Below are 19,301 nucleotides of genomic sequence, written 5' to 3' on the forward strand. Positions count from 1 at the left end.
CCACCCCATTGGCCGAGGAGCGCCGCTGGAACGTCGGCGGTGTCTCCGCGTTCCACCCCTAGCTGGGGTGCTGGCCACGCCGGCTGGCGGCCAGGCTGCTCGTTAAACGTCAACGACTGAGAGAGACGCAGGCTGCAAAACCCTTCCCGCGGCGAGAGCGAGCCTTTTTCAGCGCGCAGCCCGGTCAGCCTGACAGCTCGGGGAGGGGAGGGGGTCTCCCATAAAGATGCCTTGCAGGGGCCCTGGCAGAGAGCGAGCAGGCAGCCAGCCAGGAGGGCCCCAGCGCTCACCACCTTTCTGGGCCCCGCTGCCCGCGTCAATAGGAGGCTGTAAAATCCAATCCTGCAAAGGTTTGTTCGAGTTTAATAGTGCGTAAGTGTAAACACGTGAGTACCTCTCTGCAGGATCAGGGGTAAGGAGGTACCAGACCCCAGATTTGAATTTGATCAACTACTCATCGTCCTGTTTGAAGAGGGTGGGGGGAGGAATAAAATTAAGGGACAATGTTGCAAAGAAGCCAGAGCTTCATGAAGATGGGGGGAAGAATATTGCAGAATATTCTGGTATTTTTAAGGCAGATTTCCATTCTGAATTAACCTCAAAATGGGTAGTTTTCAGGTTACTCTTAAATATCCATTCTACCAGCTCAAACAAGCAAAAATCAGAAAATCCAGCAAACCTTACACCTCCATCCACTCTTAGGTATTGCAGTGAAATGTTGCATCACCACGTGGTGATGTCCTGTCACAATCACGCAGCTTTGCAAAAACATAAGAGCTGGCAAACCCTGTGATCAACATAGCAAAAATACCTTTTTTTGGAAGGATAGTCTTGTGGTTAATGCACAGGACAACACCCCAAAGGGATTCTCCACAAGATTACAAGATTTTGCCACCATCATCTTCCATCAGGGTTTTTGCGCTTCAGTGCATCCCCTGGTTGTCTTGACAACACCCACTCCCCTAAAAAGTAATGTAGACTTCTTTGGGCTGTGCATGCTGCCTGGTGGAGGGGAAACCCTGCTTCTTTGTGCCATCACAATCTAAGCACAGTTGAAGCCTGACCTTGAGGACTCTGCCATGTTCTGCATCAGGGCTGAAGCTGGTCTTGCGTGAGACACATCAGGTATTTCATTTAAATTGTGTTCCTGTTTCCCCACCTGAACAGTGACAATAATTATACTTTCCTACCTAACACTAATACATATTCATAGAGAGGTTTGAGATCCTCAGATGGAAAGCACTGTAGAAGTATGAATTATTATTCCTATTATACGACACTAGTGAGAGATCCCTCAAAGTTTGGATGGTTCCCTGATCTATGAATACAGTAACTCCTCACTTAACATTGTAGTTATGTACTGAAAAATGCAACTTTAAGTGAGATGATGTTAAACAAATCCAATTTTTCCATAAGATTTAATTTAAGTGCAGGGGGTTAGGTTCCAAGGACATTTTTTGGGGGCAGACAAAAGGCATTATACACTATACAGTACTGTACTGTGGTTAGGAAGTGCCCCTGGCTTACCCCACACAGGCCCAGCCCGCTGCAGGCAAGGACACTAGGAAGCACCTTTGCTGCAGCACTGGCAGCTTCCCTGGAGAAGAACAGGCGCCGACTTTGCCAGGGGATGCTTCAGGCCCACCTCTTCCCACCTCCACTCCACCTCCTCTCCGGAGCATGCTGCATCCTCGCTCCTTCCCCTGCCCAGAAAGTCCTAAGCACCACCAAACAGCTGTTTGGCAGCACTTAAGACTTTCTGGGAGGGCGGGGGAGGAGTGGAGATGCAGCGCTTCCCCGCTCCTCCCCATCCCTCCCAGAAAGTCCTAAGTGCCACCAAACAGCTCTTTGGCGGTGGGGGAAGTGCTGGGAAGGAGGGGGAGGAGGTGGAGAAGAGGAATTTGTGCAATGCTCCCTTGTGGAGTTCCTGCTCTTCCACAAAATCTTACAAGCAGTGGACAGAGCAGCCAAACGATGTTAGAAGGGAGCATTGCACTACTTTAAACGAGCGTGTTCCCTAACTGAGCAACAGCGTAACTTTGAAACAACGTTAAGCAGGAGAACGTTAAGTGAGGAGTTACTGTACACCAACTAGGCCCTCTCCCACTCATCCCCCACCTTCCCTTAAACAGGTCCCAGTTTCCTGCAGCTTCTTTCTCATGGTGAAAGCTAGCTGCCTGCTATACCTCATCTGGTTTGACTGGGGGCAACCAGTAGGCTTGTCAGGCATCATCCTGGGCCATATTTCCACTCTTCACCCCCGTCTCTATTGTCACTCCCTACCGTGGGAGTGCCCTTCCATTTTTCCTGTGCCAGATCCCTCTCCTCTCTCTTTAGGATGAGCTGAGGCTCTTCTTGCTGCGCTCTTGTCTGTGGAGGCCAGTGTGGGGAGTAGTGAAGGCCAGCAGAAGACAGGCCTCTAGCAAACCCTCTAGCACATTGGTTCTCAACTGTGGTCCACTGCTTGTTCAGGGAAAGCCTCTGGCGTGCCAGGCCGGTTTGTTTACCTGCCGCGTCTGCAGGTTCGACCGATCGCGGCTCCCAGAGGCTGCGGTTCGCTGTTCCAGGCCAATGGGAGCTGCTGGAAGCAGCGGCCAGTACGTCCCTCGGCCCGCGCAGCTTCCAGCAGCTCCCATTGGCCTGGAGCAGCGAACCAAGGCCACTGGGAGCCGCGATCGACGAAACCTGCGGACGTGGCAGGTAAACAAACCGGCCCAGCCCTCCAGGGGCTTTCCCTGAACAAGCGGTGGACCACAGTTGAGAACCACTGCTCTAGCAGGAAACTCTATTGACCTGGAGCAAGAAAAGCAGCAGGATTTGTTTTTTTCAGTCCAGCTGCCTGGGCTGGGCATAGGAATCTGAGACAGGAAGGCAGAAACTTGGGAGTAGAGATCTAGAAACTAAGAGATTAAAATAGCCTCATGAATAAGGCATGTGCTCTGGATTTTATATCTACCATGTAGTCACTTAAACACAAATGATGGGCAAAGCATGTGATGTGCTGTCTCTGCTGCCTGTTTAGCAGCAGTATACCAAATGAACACAGATTGCCAGAGCTCTGCAATTGGCTCATCCATGGATCTCAGTAAAGGCAAAGATGTTTTGATACAGGACCACAAAGCAGTTATTGGTGCCACTGTTTAACCAAAACAAGCCACTTCCATTTCTCCATTGTTTAAAACGGGAAAGGGAGGAGGATCCACAATTTCCAACATAAAGACACTTCTGAAAGTCCTCTAGGAACCTAAGTATATTTTAAATAACAGTCTTAAGCCTGTTTTTATCTAGTTTTCACAATGATCAACTAATAAAACACGAGCCAAACTATGAGAGTCGCACTTCTTCAAGTAGATGACAATGCTGCATGACAAAAGTGTTGGGCTATTTTTTTATTTAACAGTAAAGTTCATACTGTGAAGATATAACCCAATAACATTTCGGACTGCTTCCTTCAGCAGTTTAACATGCACTTGTTCAAATCAGTATGTCAGGAAGAGGGAAAGGAGAAAATGGGGGAATTGATCATTTTCTGACAATTCAAAAAATAGTAACTGCTACCAATTCTCAATACTCTAGCATATAAGACTGAAAATAAGTTTTAAAATACCCCAGTAGGAGTCTGAACTAAAACTACTCCGGGAAAGTATAACAACAGCACAAGATTAAGGTTTTACAATATTATTTCAATTTAACAGCTCTTTGTAAAAATAGCTTTTTAAAAAAAATTGACTTAAATAGTGAAATACGAAAACAACTGTTATGTACACTATTACAGTGCAACTGGATGAGGCAATATCTCCAGGTTCTTGCATAGCGCAGTGGATCCCTTTCATACTGTGTGACACTACTGGACATGTTAGTTTAAGCCACTTATGAGGACTTCTGTCTAGAAACATTTAACATCTTCCTTTATTTACAGTATGTACTTAAAGGCTGAAAAATAAATTATACCACACTAAGTCTCCAAGAGACAGGGGGTTTACTTTTCCCCTCTGTCAAACAGAACAGTAACAAAGAATGCTTCACTTTAGAGCGATATTTAATGTGCTAGCTTTTAGTTTTACTGGACCAACAAAGCCAGACATTTAATAGGAAAAGGTGTTCTTGCTATTACATGCTACCAGTAAAATGTCCTAAGAACAGTAACCCACCAAGGGGACATAATAGTCACCAAAGAAAGCAATACAAACAGGACAGGAAAGGGATCCAAACTTTAAATAAATGACCTAAGCTTTTCAAGAACTGAGGCTCCTTGTTCTGCCAAGAGCTTATTTCACAAACTGTGTTAACACAGTGTGTGTGTGTGCGCACATTACCAATATTTTAAAATGCCACCACTTGACTTAAGTACACACATGCTGCTTGTAAAGCTGCCAACTCTCTCCTTCAGTATCCTGAGAACGTGGCCATCAATTAGCTATGCAATACCGACCAGCAAGCAACTTGTTATGAGAGAACAGACGCAAACCCACGTCCACACACAATGACAATGTGCTGAAGCTTTTAATATCTGGGTCAAATACTTTTTTCTCCACCTAACAAATCTTTATAACAACTTTCTTTCTCTCCTATTTCATTCTACTGTTCCCTTCCCTGATTCTATAGTTAAAAGCACCTGTCTTTCACTGTATTCTCTATGTTCTACGCCGTTTTGCAGCACTTGGACTGGAGGGATTGCTGTTTGCATTTAACACCTTTTCAGTGACTCTGTTACGTTTCCTTTTATCAGCTCCTTCTTTGGACCCAGAATCTGATGAACTCCTTTCTTTCTCTTTGCTGCTTGGTTTTTCAGCTGCTTTTCCCAAGTTTCCTGAAGGCGCATAAACTGAAAAGGGATCAAAGCAATGACTCCAAATCGGGCTCATATGAACAACTTTTTTATACTATATAGCAATTTTCAAACTGATTAAGCCTCACAACATCCTTGTAAGTATGCAAGTATTCTCTGCATTTTACGGAGAAAAAAGTTATGTAAAATGAATACCTTCCTTTCATGATTTGTCCTTAAAATGCTGCACACACTGATAAAAATAGTAGTATAATCCACTAACCTAGATTATACTGCAATAATTTTTGTTTATTCTAATGAACTTCTACTTTACAGGGCACCTAGTCAACCTGTGAAATTCATTGTCATTGAAGGTCATCGAGGTAAATATTGTAGCTGGATTTTAAAATTAAACAATTATGATATAACTGGATAATTTCATGAGCACTAACAATGGGCTTGATCTTGCTCTTATTAACATGAACAGAAAAATCCTCAAAATCCTTGCAGTAATACAAGGTCCAATATAAAGTGATGAGAGAAATCACATCTCGGATGTCTGGGAGGAAGCTGGTCACCTTCAGAGATCAGAATGGAGTTCCCCTGCTTCAGCACTGTACGGCACTGCACAACTAAGGTTGGAGCAAAAGGTAATTCCTCTGAAATATCAGATACTGGCAACTGCTGCAAGCAGGATGCCAAAATAGGTGAACCAACTAATCTGGTACTGCAAGGATTCCTCCCATTGATGATGTAGTGCCCGCCATCTGTTTCAGTTTCACAAACTAGGGATACTGTTATATCCACAAAAGAAAAGGAGTACTTGTGGCACCTTAGAGACTAACCAATTTATTTGAGCATAGGCTTTCGTGAGCTGAAGTGAGCTGTAGCTCACGAAAGCCTATGCTCAAATAAATTGGTTAGTCTCTAAGGTGCCACGAGTACTCCTTTTCTTTTTGCGAATACAGACTAACACGGCTGTTACTCTGAAACCTGTTATATCCACAGCTACTGCTAGAGGGTCATATAGCAGAAGACACAAGGAGTATATTTTCCATCTGCACCTAGCCAGAAGATTGTGACCATTTCTTTTGAATGTGGACCTTGCAAGTGTGATCTATTTCTTTGTCCTCTTGAGGCTGGATTACTGCAGTGGGAGTTTTACCTCTGGCTTTAATAGGAATCAGCTATGGCCCTTTATCCTCTCCCAGAGCTCAAATCAACTGTTTGTGGACTTTGGCACTGTTCAGTATAATTGCAGAACCAGTAGAGGAATTCAAATTTGCTGATTTCCAGAAAGACAGTGGTTTCTGTGCATTTTAAAAGTATTTTAGTTCTTGGCAATGGACTGATGCTCTTTTGTTCTTTAATGATTCTGTACCATATCATGCCAATTTTAAGTTTAAGGTAAGTCAAATTTTGGGCCTACACCACTTGATGAAATCCATTCAGAACTGCTGTTGCCTTCCAGATAAGTGTAGCTATGAAGTATAAAAATTACAGATGTACCTTCTTCTAGGCCTGCATGAGGTTCCAACTCTTCTTTTATTTCTTCTTTCACCTCTTCTTCAATCATTACTTTTCCTGTAAAAAGAGTTATTAAGCAGATGATGATTGTTGTTTGATAGAAGTATAATTGATCTTTTCCTGTGTTCGGCACCTCAGGATCAACTGTAAGTGCACAGTGTTCAAAACTGGTCACTGTAATAGTCAACACTGACTCAAGTAAAAATGTTACTCGTTGCCAAAAAACAGATGGATGGAAAGAACAATTGAGCCATAATCACTGCTGACATCAAATATAAGGTAGAGTTATGGAAACAATTAGCAGGGCAGATGTCACCAAAACACAGATTCCAATTAATTTTTTCTTAATAGGAACAAATATAATAGTAACTGGGCAAAATATGTTGCAATGGCTTGAACTGATGCTGCCTTTTATAAATACCGAATGGAATATTTATTGCAGCTAGTAGTTGAGAGGCATTCCGGTGTAGTTTAAAATCTCGTAAGCACTACTATCCTTTTTCAGAGGTAGACATCTGAACTTCCAAGTTCCTATCTTGGATAACAGCACTGGGTACCTGATGACAAACTGGATCTTCCAAGTTTGACTGTCTTTTTTTTTTTTAAAACAGATTTTTTTTGTCGGTGGGCTACGTATCAGTAGAGATTTCTGCTAGATCAGATTACACAGAGAGGAGCTCTAAGAATAAAGAAGTTTTGAAATTAGGCAGTCAAAGAATTATGGAGAAGCATTAAATGAAGGATAGGATTAAAATTCAAAATGATCTGGACAAACTGGAGAAATGGTCTGAAGTAAATAGGATGAAATTCAATAAGGACAAATGCAAAGTACTCCACTTAGGAAGGAACAATCAGCTGCACACATAAAAATGGGAAATGACTGCCTAGGAAGGAATACTGCGGAAAGGGCTCTGGGGGTCAGAGTGGATCACAAGCTAAACATGTTTAACTGAGTGTAAACTCCATGACCATCATTTTAAACACAAAGGATCTATCCTGGCAAACACAGTCAGACATAGTGCTTACTACTAATGGTAGTCTTACTAAAGTATGCAACTTCGCCCCACCCCCAAAATGAATAAACCTTTAACCACCTGCATATGATTCCAAAGGGCCAAATTTTGACCTCCTTGCAACACATAGCAGCCCCTGCTCCCCTGCAGTAGGTGGGAGACCTGTGTACTCAATCAAAGGGAGAGTTGGATTTAAATAGTATAAATAGAATGTCTGTGTATCAAAGATCCCATCTATGTTAAACTTTGTACTGTTTTTCATGCCCCTGATTACTACCACAATCCAGTGATGTGAAACACTAGCATCAGGTCGGTACATCATTACTTCTTCCCTTCTTCTGGAGTTAAAGTTGGCTAATCATACCTACGCTTGATTAGAGCATCCCAATGTAAAAGCTAGTATCAGATCTCACCTTCTTTCACTTCTTGGATAATTTCCTCAGGCAGGATGAAGTTTTTCTCTGAATTAGGGAAGGGCAGAATCTCAGATTCATGCTTTAAAAGAAAAGAAAAATTTATTTGGTATGATTTTGTTAGAACTGTCAGCTCAGATTTTCTAAACAAACGCCTGAGTAATTTCATACACAGGAAAAGATCAAATAATTCATAATAGCATATCTGAGTCTGAGGTCAGGAGTTCCGTAAGGGTTATCGAAGGACAAGATATAGGATGTGAGGGTGACAATGCATTTCTCAGCCCTGATCTTGCAAACACTTGTGCATTCTTAACTTTATACATGTCAATAAGACTACTTGAATGTATAAAGTTAAGCATGTGCCTAAGTATTTACTGGATCAGGGCCTACAGAACTAGAAATTTTATATCAAACCAAGAGCTTAGGATAGAAGAAATAATGGGCTTAATTTTCCTCTCTCCGATACTAGTTTTACACAGGTGAATCACCACTGACCTCAGAGGAGTCACCTAATTTACACCAACGTAAGAATCAGGCCCAACGAGTATGACATATCAAAGCTGCTGAAATCTACTGGAAATCAGGATTCCCCAATGCCAATCTTCTATACTCACTAGTGCTTGCATGTCGTACATGGTGCTCAAATGATCCCAAATCACTCTGGAGGAAATCTGACGTCCGATATTCTGACTGAATTTATCTCGGATACAGATCATGTGAAAGTGGCGATTCACACCTGAAAGAAGGCAGGAAAAAGCGCCATCAACAACATTCACTAAGATGTACGTGTATCACGCCACAGAATAAGTAACTGCAACAGATCTGTGCAGGTCTAGTTGTTAAAATCCAGGCTGTGTAGTATGGGTCTTCTCCCATGCTTAGGGCACAGGCACAGGTAGGCCAGAGGCAAGGAACAGTGGAAGCTACAAACAAGTAATTTGGAAAGGACAGGTTGATAAACAGTAAGTAAACTTTTTTCTGGATTTTTCACTTGCACCTAACAACCCCCACCCCCCCAAGGCTACAGAGATGATGCCTCATTGCCTCTAGGTCCCCTTGACAAGGAACAACGGATGGGGAGAAGACCTGACCCCTTTCTCCCACACTTCCTTGCACTCCCTTCTAGCCAAAGATAGGGAGGGAAAGGAAACCCCAGCAGTAGTCCCCTGCCTTGCTAAGTTTTCCCTGTGTTCATAATTCCTGCCCTACCCATATTTTTGCATGTAAAAATCCCTACCCCCTGGGGGCAGGGCTTGTTTCAGGCCCCGCCTATAAAAGGACAAGGTTGGGACTTGTCCTCTGCTGCTGTAAGGGCAGATTTCCCTCCCCCATGAAGACTGCTCATGGCTGGAGGTGGGGGCAGTGCCCCACAGGGCCAGCCGCAGGGGAGGCCCCCACCCACTTACAGCCCCCCCCCCCCCCCAAAGGAGGGGCGGTGGCCCGGGGAAAAGCGCCGTGGGGGAGGATTGGGGCTCGGGGGCAGGCGCGGGAGTGGGAGCCGGGGGATGAACAGAACCATCCTCCCCCGGCGCTGCCCGCGGGAGGCCACTAGGGGCGGCACAGCAGCGCGGGGCCCTGAGCCACGCCGGTCCCTGGCCTCCGCCAGCCCCGGTTCTCCTCCCCGGCCGGCATCGCTACTCGAGGCCGGGGTCTGGCCGGGGCCTTCTCTCACCTACGGGCTTGTGGCCCAGCATGGCGTGGAAGAGGCAGACCTCCACCTCGGGACTCCACACCACCGCCTCCTCGGCCGGCGCGCCGGGCTCCGGGGCCGCCCCGCCCGCGGGCACGGGGGGCTTCTCCGCGCCGCCGGCCGAACCGCCCTCCGCCTCGCCCATCGCCCCGCGCGGCCCCGGAAGCGCGGCCACGGCTGCACGGCGCCGCAGCGCCCCCTGGCGGCCGCCCCGATCCCTGCAATGGCGGGGGGTCAGCGGCTGCCCCCTGCCCTTCAGCTTGGTGCCCCCTGGCGGCCACCTCGAGCCCTGCAATGGAGGGGGGTCAGCGGCTGCCCCCTGCCCTTCAGCTTGGTGCCCCCTGGCGGCCACCTCGAGCCCTGCAATGGAGGGGGGTCAGCGGCTGCCCCCTGCCCTTCAGCTTGGTGCCCCCTGGCGGCCACCTCGAGCCCTGCAATGGAGGGGGTCAGCGGCTGCCCCCTGCCCTTCAGCTTGGTGCCCCCTGGCAGCCACCTCGAGCCCTGCAATGGAGGGGGGTGAGCGGCTGCCCCCTGCCCTTCAGCTTGGTGCCCCCTGGCGGCCACCTCGAGCCCTGCAATGGAGGGGGTCAGCGGCTGCCCCCTGCCCTTCAGCTTGGTGCCCCCTGGCGGCCACCTCGAGCCCTGCAATGGAGGGGGTCAGCGGCTGCCCCCTGCCCTTCAGCTTGGTGCCCCCTGGCGGCCACCTCGAGCCCTGCAATGGAGGGGGTCAGCGGCTGCCCCCTGCCCTTCAGCTTGGTGCCCCCTGGCAGCCACCTCGAGCCCTGCAATGGAGGGGGGTGAGCGGCTGCCCCCTGCCCTTCAGCTTGGTGCCCCCTGGCGGCCACCTCGAGCCCTGCAATGGAGGGGGGTCAGCGGCTGCCCCCTGCCCTTCAGCTTGGTGCCCCCTGGCGGCCACCTCGAGCCCTGCAATGGAGGGGGGGTCAGCGGCTGCTCCCTGCCCTTCAGCTTGGTGCCCCCTGGCGGCCACCTCGAGCCCTGCAATGGAGGGGGGGTCAGCGGCTGCTCCCTGCCCCTCAGATCTGGTGCCCCCTGGCGGCTACCTCGATGCCTGCAATGGCGGGGTTCACTGGCTGTTCCGTGCTCCTCAGCCCTGGTGCCCCCTGGCAGCTGCCCCAATCCCTGCAATGGGGGGGCAGGGGTAGGGTCAGCAGCTGCTCCCTGCCCATCAGCTCTGGTGCCCCCTGGCGGCCGCCTCGATCCCTGCAATGGGGGGGGGGGGTCGGTCAGCGGCTGCTCCCTGCTTCTCAGTCTTGGTGCCCCCAGGTGGCTGCCCCGATCCCTGCAAGGGGGGTTCAGCGCTGCTTCCACCTGGCATCTCTTCTTGCCCCTCATTTCTGGTGGCTGCCTTGGGCTCTCTACACCTGGGGTCTATAAATGGGCCTGAGTCCCAGCCAGGGAGCTTAGATCCTCCAGGAGAGGGTGAGGGGGCCAGTCTGGCTGCCTTCTCAGAGCTAGCCCCCTCTTGGGGTGCAAGCCCTGGGGTTCCTGAGGCACTGGAGAGATTGGGGTGGGGGACATCTCTCTTCGATGCCCTCGGTGCACATCAGACCTATGGGGTCTGGTTCAGGCCTGTCTCTTGATCACAGGCCTTGGGATTTCTGAAACCCAGCCCCAGGCTATGTCAAGTTGGGCACCAAAACCAAGCTCAGACCAGTGGGCACAGCTGAGAATCTTGGTCTTTCGCCCTGTCTACAGTACAGTAGCATGGCTGCACTCTGAATGCTTCCTCGACCTAGCTGCATCTACAGTGGGGGTTAGGTCGACCTAACTAGGTGCTCAGGAAGCAAAATTTTTCACAGCCCTAAGCAATGTAGCTAGGTCAATCTAATTTTAAGCCTAGACCAGGCCTCAGTCTCTCTGTCTCTTTGCAAATCTTATTTTTTATTATTATTTTTTTATTTTTCTTATTTTTATTGCAAATCTTATATCTGATTTTGCAAATTAAGATGGGGATAATTAATAGTTTAACTACCTCTGAGCCCACTTATGGGAAGTCCTAATTAATTTAATAGAAAATAACTTTCCTAGAGGTTTTTTGAACCAGCATAAAGATTTTACTATACAAAATTCTCTCTCTTCAATAGGCTGGTATAAAGATATCTATAGATGGGTTCTCATTCTCTATTAAATTCCACAATTTTTTAGAGTAGTTTCTATAGAACCCTACAATGTTCATCCCAATTCATTTTTATCAGATGTTTCTATAAGGGGTACAATATTATCATTATTTGTATTCCAGTAGAACTGAGAGGCCCCAGTTGAAGGTGCTGGTGTTAGGTGCTGTGCATATACATAGTAAGAGACAGTCCCTTCACCAAAGAGCTTACATTTTAGATAGGCAAGACAGACAAAGGATGCAGGTGAAGCAGAGAAGTGAAGTGACTACTCCAAGATCACCATGCAGGTTAGTGGCAGAGGTGGGAATAGATCCCAGTTCTCCAGAGTCACAGGTCAATGCTGTTTTAACTAGATCACACAGCTCCCCATATTGTGCAAGTTAATATTTCTAAAGCACTCAGATGTCTTTTGATACAAGATACTAGTTAAATCCAAAGTTACACTAGGGATGGGTATGGTCTGTTAGCTCTAGGTAAGGAATAAAGTATCAGAATAACAGTTCAGATAGAATTGAAGTGTCACAGCTGCAGCTGATACATTTTGAAATACACTTAAAATGAAGGAACTGCTTAGCTGCCGAGAATTCTGAAAGGGGAGGCCACTGTTGCCTCGTGAGACAGTTGTTACCCAAAACATTCCATTCAGGAAAATGTGATAATATATCATCCCTTCTGTGTTGTCTTTTCTCCTTTTTATTATTAGGTATACAGGCATGAAACAGCCTCTCTGTTGCTAAGGTGATCAGGTAGGTCTTCCTGCTGCTTATTTCTCTCTTGAAATCTTAATCCTCTTTGTGACATTAAAATAATTTCCACAGCAAATAACTGTGGTCACAAACACAGGATTACTATTTCATGTGAATAATAAACCGCAGGAGCAGATATTCACAAGCACAAAGGCCCTAGTAAATTACCCTAGTAATAAAAACTATGGAGAAAAAACTTATGAGTTTATCATAAAAAGTATTCCACGATAGAAAGTTTCCGTTTCCATGAGTGCTCACTGTGTCTGATTGTCAAGAACTGTCCAGCTCAACTAACCTTTGTTACAATGGCAACTGATACTCTATACAAACCTAAAAAAGATTAAAGGATTAGATAAAACATTTAGAGGTGGGTCAAAACCAGAACCTCAAATCTACACTCTTTTGAATATTGGGTAGAAGGGGTTTTTGGATTTGAACCCCTGGATCCAGTTCCTCATTTCAGTCTGGATTCTGGGTAGGATTTCAAGATGGAAGGGGCCTATTTTCCCAGTTGCAGATGCTATTGAAATCCCTCAAGAACACCTATTTCTGTGAGCTCTCAACCCAGAATGGCAGAAATCTTGCAAGAACAATTTTTCCCCATGAGATTTTCACTGTTTAAGATGGTGAAAATCTCCTGAGATATCTAATCCGCCCATCACCCTCTCTGTATCAATATAGTTATTATAGTGCATCAACCACTGGAGAGCTGTGATTTCACAATGATTTCACCATTTTGATCTAAAATCATGCATCAACAGTTCACAAGATTTTGGTGTACTTGAACCCAACTTAGTACTCTTGTCCTGATCCAAACTCCACCCCTGATCTTGAGCCTTAAACTAATTTGGCTCCAGATCTGTTCTAATCTGTTGATTTGATCTTTGCTGCTGCCAAATCGTCGAGTGGAACTACAAAGAGGATTATGAATTCATGTGATGACTAAACAGCAGAAGCAAATAAGTTCCTGAGCAACAAAGTCTTGTTTTCATACATACGTTCCAAGGAGTAAAAAAATGAAGAAATAAAGGCAAATAAATTATAGAGTAACAGAATTGTTCCGCAACTGAATGTTTTTCAAAGTTTTCCAGGAGTCGGTTTGTTATTTTTAAAAATCTTCATGAAATACCTAGCTCAGTTAAGATACTATTCAGCTTTCTAAATGTGTCAAATTGTTCTTCTGCTTAAAGACTATTATGAAGCGGGAATCATTGTGTCAGTCTAGATAGCAATTTTTATGTCATTAAGTTCTGATGACATTTGAAACACAGAGCTGTGTGTACTTGAAAAATGTGTGGCTACCTCTGAAAGTATAACAACAAAATTTTTTAAAAAAAATGTAATTTGAGAGAAAGGGTTTGTGTATTCAAGTCTTTACTTCTATTTTAATGGAAGATAATTCTATTTCTTTGTATTTGTATTTACACTTTCTGGGCTATTTCAAAGCTTCTGAGAAACATTTATGAGGCCATAACAACATTGTGCATAGCCATTTTATTGATTATGACCAGATTTAGAATTTCTAATTTTGGACAGTTTTTTTCCCTATTGACAGATGTGTCCCCCCTCCTTCCCCTATGAGGTCTTGAATCTAATATTTTTAAACAGACATTGGCAATGTAGGACAACCATAATTCTCACAATTTCCCCCTACCTTTTTAGAGCCCAATCTTTCTCCTGATCAAATCGAAAGCAAAATTCCAATTGACTTTAGTGGGAGCTGAGTGTACTCCACATTTTGCAGAAGTAGGTTAGATTCCTCAGGAGAAACAGGACAGTGCAGTTTGACATTTCGTAAGAGTTCTCAGTTTGAAAAACTCAGAAATATGCCTAGCATTTGGCATCCTCTTTAGAAGCATCAGCTTTCTGGGGTGAGCAATATGGCTACAACTATTTCTGTCACATGTTTAGAACACCATGTGCTGATACTTTTAACAAAATAAGAGCTTCGTTTTTGAATACTGAAGAATTTTGTATGTGTTGCGCGAATGACTATTAAAGGCATGTCACATGCATCCTTTTGAACTAAAGCATGCCACTTGGGCCATATCTACACTACGGGGACAATATTGGGATAGCTATGGGTCCAGAGCTATGCTGGCATAACCCTGTAGTGTAGCTGCAGCCTACAGCAACAAGAAGGGGTTTTTCTGTCAGTGTATGCACACAACCACCCCAAGTGACGGTAGCTAGATCGACGGAAGCATTCTTCCATTGCCCTTGTTGCCTCTACACAGGAGGTTAGGTCAGTGTAGCTATGGTGCTCAGGGTGTGTGTTTTCACACCCCTCAGCAATGTAGCTACGTCAACCTAAATTTTAAACGTAGATCAGCCTACAGCAACAAGAGGGTTTTTTCCATCAGTGGAGGAACACCATCTCCCCAAAATGCGGTAGCTAGATTGACAGACGCATTCTTTCATTGACATAGCAGTGTCTACGCTGGGGGTTAGATCGGCATAGCTATGGCATTCAGAGTTCTGGATTTGTTACACCCCCTGAGCACAGTAACTACACTGATCTACATTTTAAGTGTTGGCCTGGCCAGAGCAGTGTGGCTACAGCAAGGCCACTAGAGTACATACCCAGGGTCCCAGGTGGGCTTGATCAGTGTGCGCTGCTGCCCCTGCTGCCGTAGCTTTGCTACTATTGTTCTTTGAGTTACCTGAGCTACCTTTGATCTAGCTATGTATACACATGCTTCGGTCACACCTCTGAGCTCAGTGTAGACATACCCTATGTCCACACTCCATCGCCCCCTTGTGTGGATGCAGCATATGCTGACAGAAGGAGTTCTGACGGTATCGGAACATCACCTCCCTGAATGGCATTAGCTATGCAGACAGAAGGCCTTTTTTGCTGGCCTTGCTATGTTGCTAGCGTATGTGTTTCTTTCACTCACCTGACCAAGAGAGCTATGCTGGTGGTGTACGTTTTAAGTGTAGACCAGGCCATATCCTCAGTGTTTTAAAGAATCAGGCCATTTTAAGTGTGCAAAAAATGGAGGCTACTGCAAAGAGAAGCTTTCAATTCTTCAAATTTTGCCACTGTATTTTTAAGTTCTGATCTCTCTAACTTGAAAACTACAACAGATGCCATTCAAAGGAGAATGTCTGGAAACCATTTTAGCATTTTCAGAAAATGAATGTATCCAAAGCTTGAAACCTGTTATTTCTCCGAACCCCTCAGCAGAAGCCTGACAGTCTGGGTACATCAGAGATGAGTGTGACTAAGAATGAACCAAATAAATGCTACTGAATTTTAATTGTGAATTGTGATGTCTTGCAGCCGTCCTGATTATTTCACCATGGGGTCTCTTCAGAGGGAATTATGTCTCTGCAGGTGTTGGTCACACAGGTACTATAGCTCTGGTCAGTTTTCTCATATATTGTCTCTCCATTAACAAAAAAGCATAAAGAAAGGAGAAACATTATCTCACTCCGTTGGAAAGGCTCTCATAGGGCATTATTCAAAGCTCAGTGAAAGCACTGGAAAAATTCCTCTTGACTACAATGGGATTTGGTTCAGGTTCATAGAGGAAGCAGCAAGATAATCAGTGTATGCCAGCTTTGTTAGCCCGGGAGGAACACTTGGCTGGGTGGAGAGCAAAGAGCAGGAGGGCCCAGATCCTCAAAGATTATTAATAAAGGATAGTTAGGCAACTAAATACTTTTGAACTTGGGGCCAAGAAGACTGTCTCAGTGAATTCAGAGCTCTGTTTGAAATCTACTGCTTTTGCCCACAAAAAAGAATAATGAAAAAAGGGTCAGAGCATTTGGGTTGATCTAGTTAAAGGAGGACAAGAGAAATGTGTTGTTTCACTACAGTAATTCGTGGGAGCGCCTAAATCAAGGCCCTGAGACTTGGTGGTTCTGAGCTTTATTGATGATCGTCATGATTGATCAAATCTGCACTGCATGAGTATCTGTATAGCCCAGTCTACCCAGCAGGCTCCACGTAAAACTGGCAGTGGAATCTCTGGAGGCCAACCATATTTGGTTGTTCCAACGTTCCGGTCAAGAATCTGGTGTGGATGTCCCCAGAACTTTATCTTTATTACTCACCCTAAAAAACCAAACCAAATCACAAACTACGGGAGAACAAGAAGCAGGCACTAAACCTGAAGTAGGTGACAGCAAAATGACAGCCAGCACCTCACACACTAACCCTCATTGTAAAAAGTGGGGCAGATTTCTTACAAATGCATGAACCTCATTTAGGCACTTGCAAACCTTGATACAGAGTGTGTGCAGATCAGGGTAGGTGTGAGCCTATGCCGGATGTGCTTAAAAGTGAATGCACACATTTGCATGGCTGCTTTTGAATAGCTGGCCACATAGGTACAGCAAAGCTGGTTACTTCCTGGGATGGAGTAGGGCCCTGCTTTGTCAAACGGTGATGCATCAGAGACAAACACCTGGAGCAGCAAGGCCAGTGTTGTTGTGGCTGCAGAAGGTTGTGGTGGTGATGCCAATAACAGTACTGAGAATCTGGCATTGTAAAGATCATTTAGTGGGCAATGAAGATAATTCAGTAGACTCATTCAGTTGGACCTCAGGAAGAGCTCTGTGTGGCTCAAAAGTTTGTCTCTCTCACCAACATTAGTTGGTCCAAAAAAGATATTATCTGCCCCACCTTGTGTCTCTTTCAGATAGAAGATGATGACTCATCTGTCAGTTAACCATCAGATCATCCTAGTTAACAGACCAATGAAAAGCTTGATCCAAGCTGAAATGGAGCACCATGTCTGCAGCTTGAATGACTCTATAGAAGGGAAAACACCAATGAAGAGCATTGAGAATGTTTTGGGCTCTACTTCCTAGTGGTCATGGGGAATATTTCTGTCATGATGCCCATTTTCTTTTTCATATACTTCTATTTTGGCTCCAGTCATCAGCCAGTGCTTGACTTGGAGAACCAAGCCAGAGCCACACATTAATCGGCTTGCCCAACTATATAACTGTCATAATGCCCTATCATAGGTAAGACCTGATGAACCACAGATGGAATCCTATCACCTGAGTTCTTGGGTGTAAAGCCACTTGTCGCATTGGCCTTGCAGTCATGTTTTGAGGTATCCATATTTCAGGTGAACCAATCATCATGAAGAAGTTATACCAGGCTGTCACAGTTCTAGCTGAGCTTCCCCTCTTGGACACTCAGTGTGCTGTGAGGAGATCCCCATGCTCAATCCCCATGGGCTTTAAGCCTCAGGGTCTGAACACAGTCCTGACACTGCCCCCGGTTTGGGGCCTCTAGGCAGCTCCTCTGTCTAGCACTCCCTCCTAAGAACTGAGACCTTGCAGTCCAACTGCTGAGCCCCCGTGACAAGTGATGAACCCCCTATCTTAAACCCATCCTCTCCCAGAACTCCAGTGTGTGGATGTTCTGCGTTTCTAGTCTACCTCTTCAGGGACATGTGATAGGTGAAACACATAAAGCACAGCCATACTTCGGACAGGATTCTAAAACACCATTGCTCTTAGTAGCATGAGAAATATGCAGATCTAGACTAAAATAATAAACTCCACCCACATTTCCCTGCCTCAGTATACTCACCACTCTGGAGTATTCTTTGAATTGGGGACAGAGTCATCTGGCTTATCCAAGATCCTTGTCTTGCAGCACATGGCTTGTCTTCTGAACTATGGAGCCTCCTCCCTCCAAGTTGGGTTGCTTTGACCTTGGTTGGTCCCACAGCTAAACCAACCCTCACCCCACTGCTGCAAAAGCATGCTCACCCCTTCTCCTCTCCTGCCCAAAGTTTGCTGTCCCTCATAAAGCCTTCCTCCTGTGGGTCCCTTTTAAAGCTCTTGCTTTCTCACTTCTGTCTTTGTCCGTTTGGGACTCTTCCACTCTCTCCACTTCACCAGCCCCTTGCAGAGACACTTGGTCGACCTGGTTTCTCAACTTGGACACCCTCCTTAGCATACCCATTGTTCAGTGCAGAGCACAGTTGTTAAATTTCATGACTCTCCATTGTCCCTACTCTAGTGAGTATGAGCTAGAGACTGTGTCACTTAGACACATTTCAGAACAACTTCATAAACATCATCCAGAATTCATAAGCTGTGCAGATTCTCTAAATCATCACAACCAATTATCATGCAGAAGCTATACAAGCCCAAACACCAATTCAGTTATAAGTCTCAAGTCATGGGAGCAGAAATATCCCCGAAAATTTTGCATTCGTTAAATGAAAATAATCAGCAAATGGGTTATAATTGAACTATTATGTTTAATGAGAGAGGTGAAGTAGTTGGAGCACTGCAGAGTGATAAAATAAACTATCAAAGCAAGTGTGCTGTTTTTAGGTTCAAGCCAGTCAAATAAATTGCTTCCTAAGAAGTTATTAGCTTTGTCTAATCATTGTAGTATTGAGATATAATAGTTGTGAGAACCGATACATTCATGATCTATTACAGCACTATAATTAGTGACTGCTGGGTAAATGCTGAAAACTTTTGTAAATAATTACTTTACTGTTCTAGTGTGCTTGGGAGTTGTGTGTGGAATACGGGTGTTAAGAGTTAGCATTATCAGCAGTTTAACTGAAATGTGCCAGGGATAAGGATGCCACATTCATTATAGAAGAAAGCGGATAGATGGGAATATATAGGAATCAGCAGCTCATGGAAAATATGAGGAAGACATGTGTTTACTTCTTTTAATTATGTTTTTAATTTCCAGGGTTGAGTTCAGTTCACCAGACCAGATGAAAAACACAGCAGAGTACAATCCCCCAAACAAACCCAAATCACTGTTTCCTTAGTGAATTTTGATGCTCATGAAAATGAGAAGCTGAAAATATCACAACCCAGCAGTTCAGACTTAATGTAAATAATCTCTCACAGAGCTCTTCAAAAGAATATCAACCCTGTCTTGTTGCATCCATTGCTATGTCATCCCTGGGCTTCCCACATATGCAGTTTATCAGTTAGGCTGACTTTATAGGCTATTTTTAAAGGAAATATCTACTAAGGAAAAGCATGAAACCACAAAACG

At 45.2% G+C, this 19,301-nt stretch overlaps 1 protein-coding gene and 1 long non-coding RNA gene across 2 annotated transcripts; one reads left to right on the forward strand and one right to left on the reverse strand.

Moving 5' to 3' along the window:
- The first annotated feature begins 80 nt into the window (after positions 1-80).
- On the forward strand, positions 81-8,369 carry LOC144273565 (uncharacterized). The gene is made up of 4 exons (XR_013347771.1): positions 81-350; positions 5,105-5,151; positions 5,256-5,418; positions 8,194-8,369. It is a non-coding gene; the product is annotated as an uncharacterized LOC144273565 (long non-coding RNA).
- Positions 3,375-9,578, reverse strand: MRGBP (MRG domain binding protein). The gene is made up of 5 exons (XM_077832205.1): positions 9,397-9,578; positions 8,339-8,460; positions 7,722-7,803; positions 6,278-6,352; positions 3,375-4,825 (listed from the first exon to the last, which is right to left on the reverse strand). The coding sequence occupies exons 1-5, from the start codon at positions 9,557-9,559 to the stop codon at positions 4,635-4,637; spliced, it is 633 nt and encodes a 210-aa protein (XP_077688331.1). The 5' UTR covers positions 9,560-9,578; the 3' UTR covers positions 3,375-4,634.
- Between the last annotated feature and the right edge of the window lie 9,723 nt (positions 9,579-19,301).

The sequence above is a fragment of the Eretmochelys imbricata genome, chromosome 13 (genome assembly GCF_965152235.1).
Source record: "Eretmochelys imbricata isolate rEreImb1 chromosome 13, rEreImb1.hap1, whole genome shotgun sequence".
Taxonomy (NCBI): domain Eukaryota; kingdom Metazoa; phylum Chordata; order Testudines; family Cheloniidae; genus Eretmochelys; species Eretmochelys imbricata.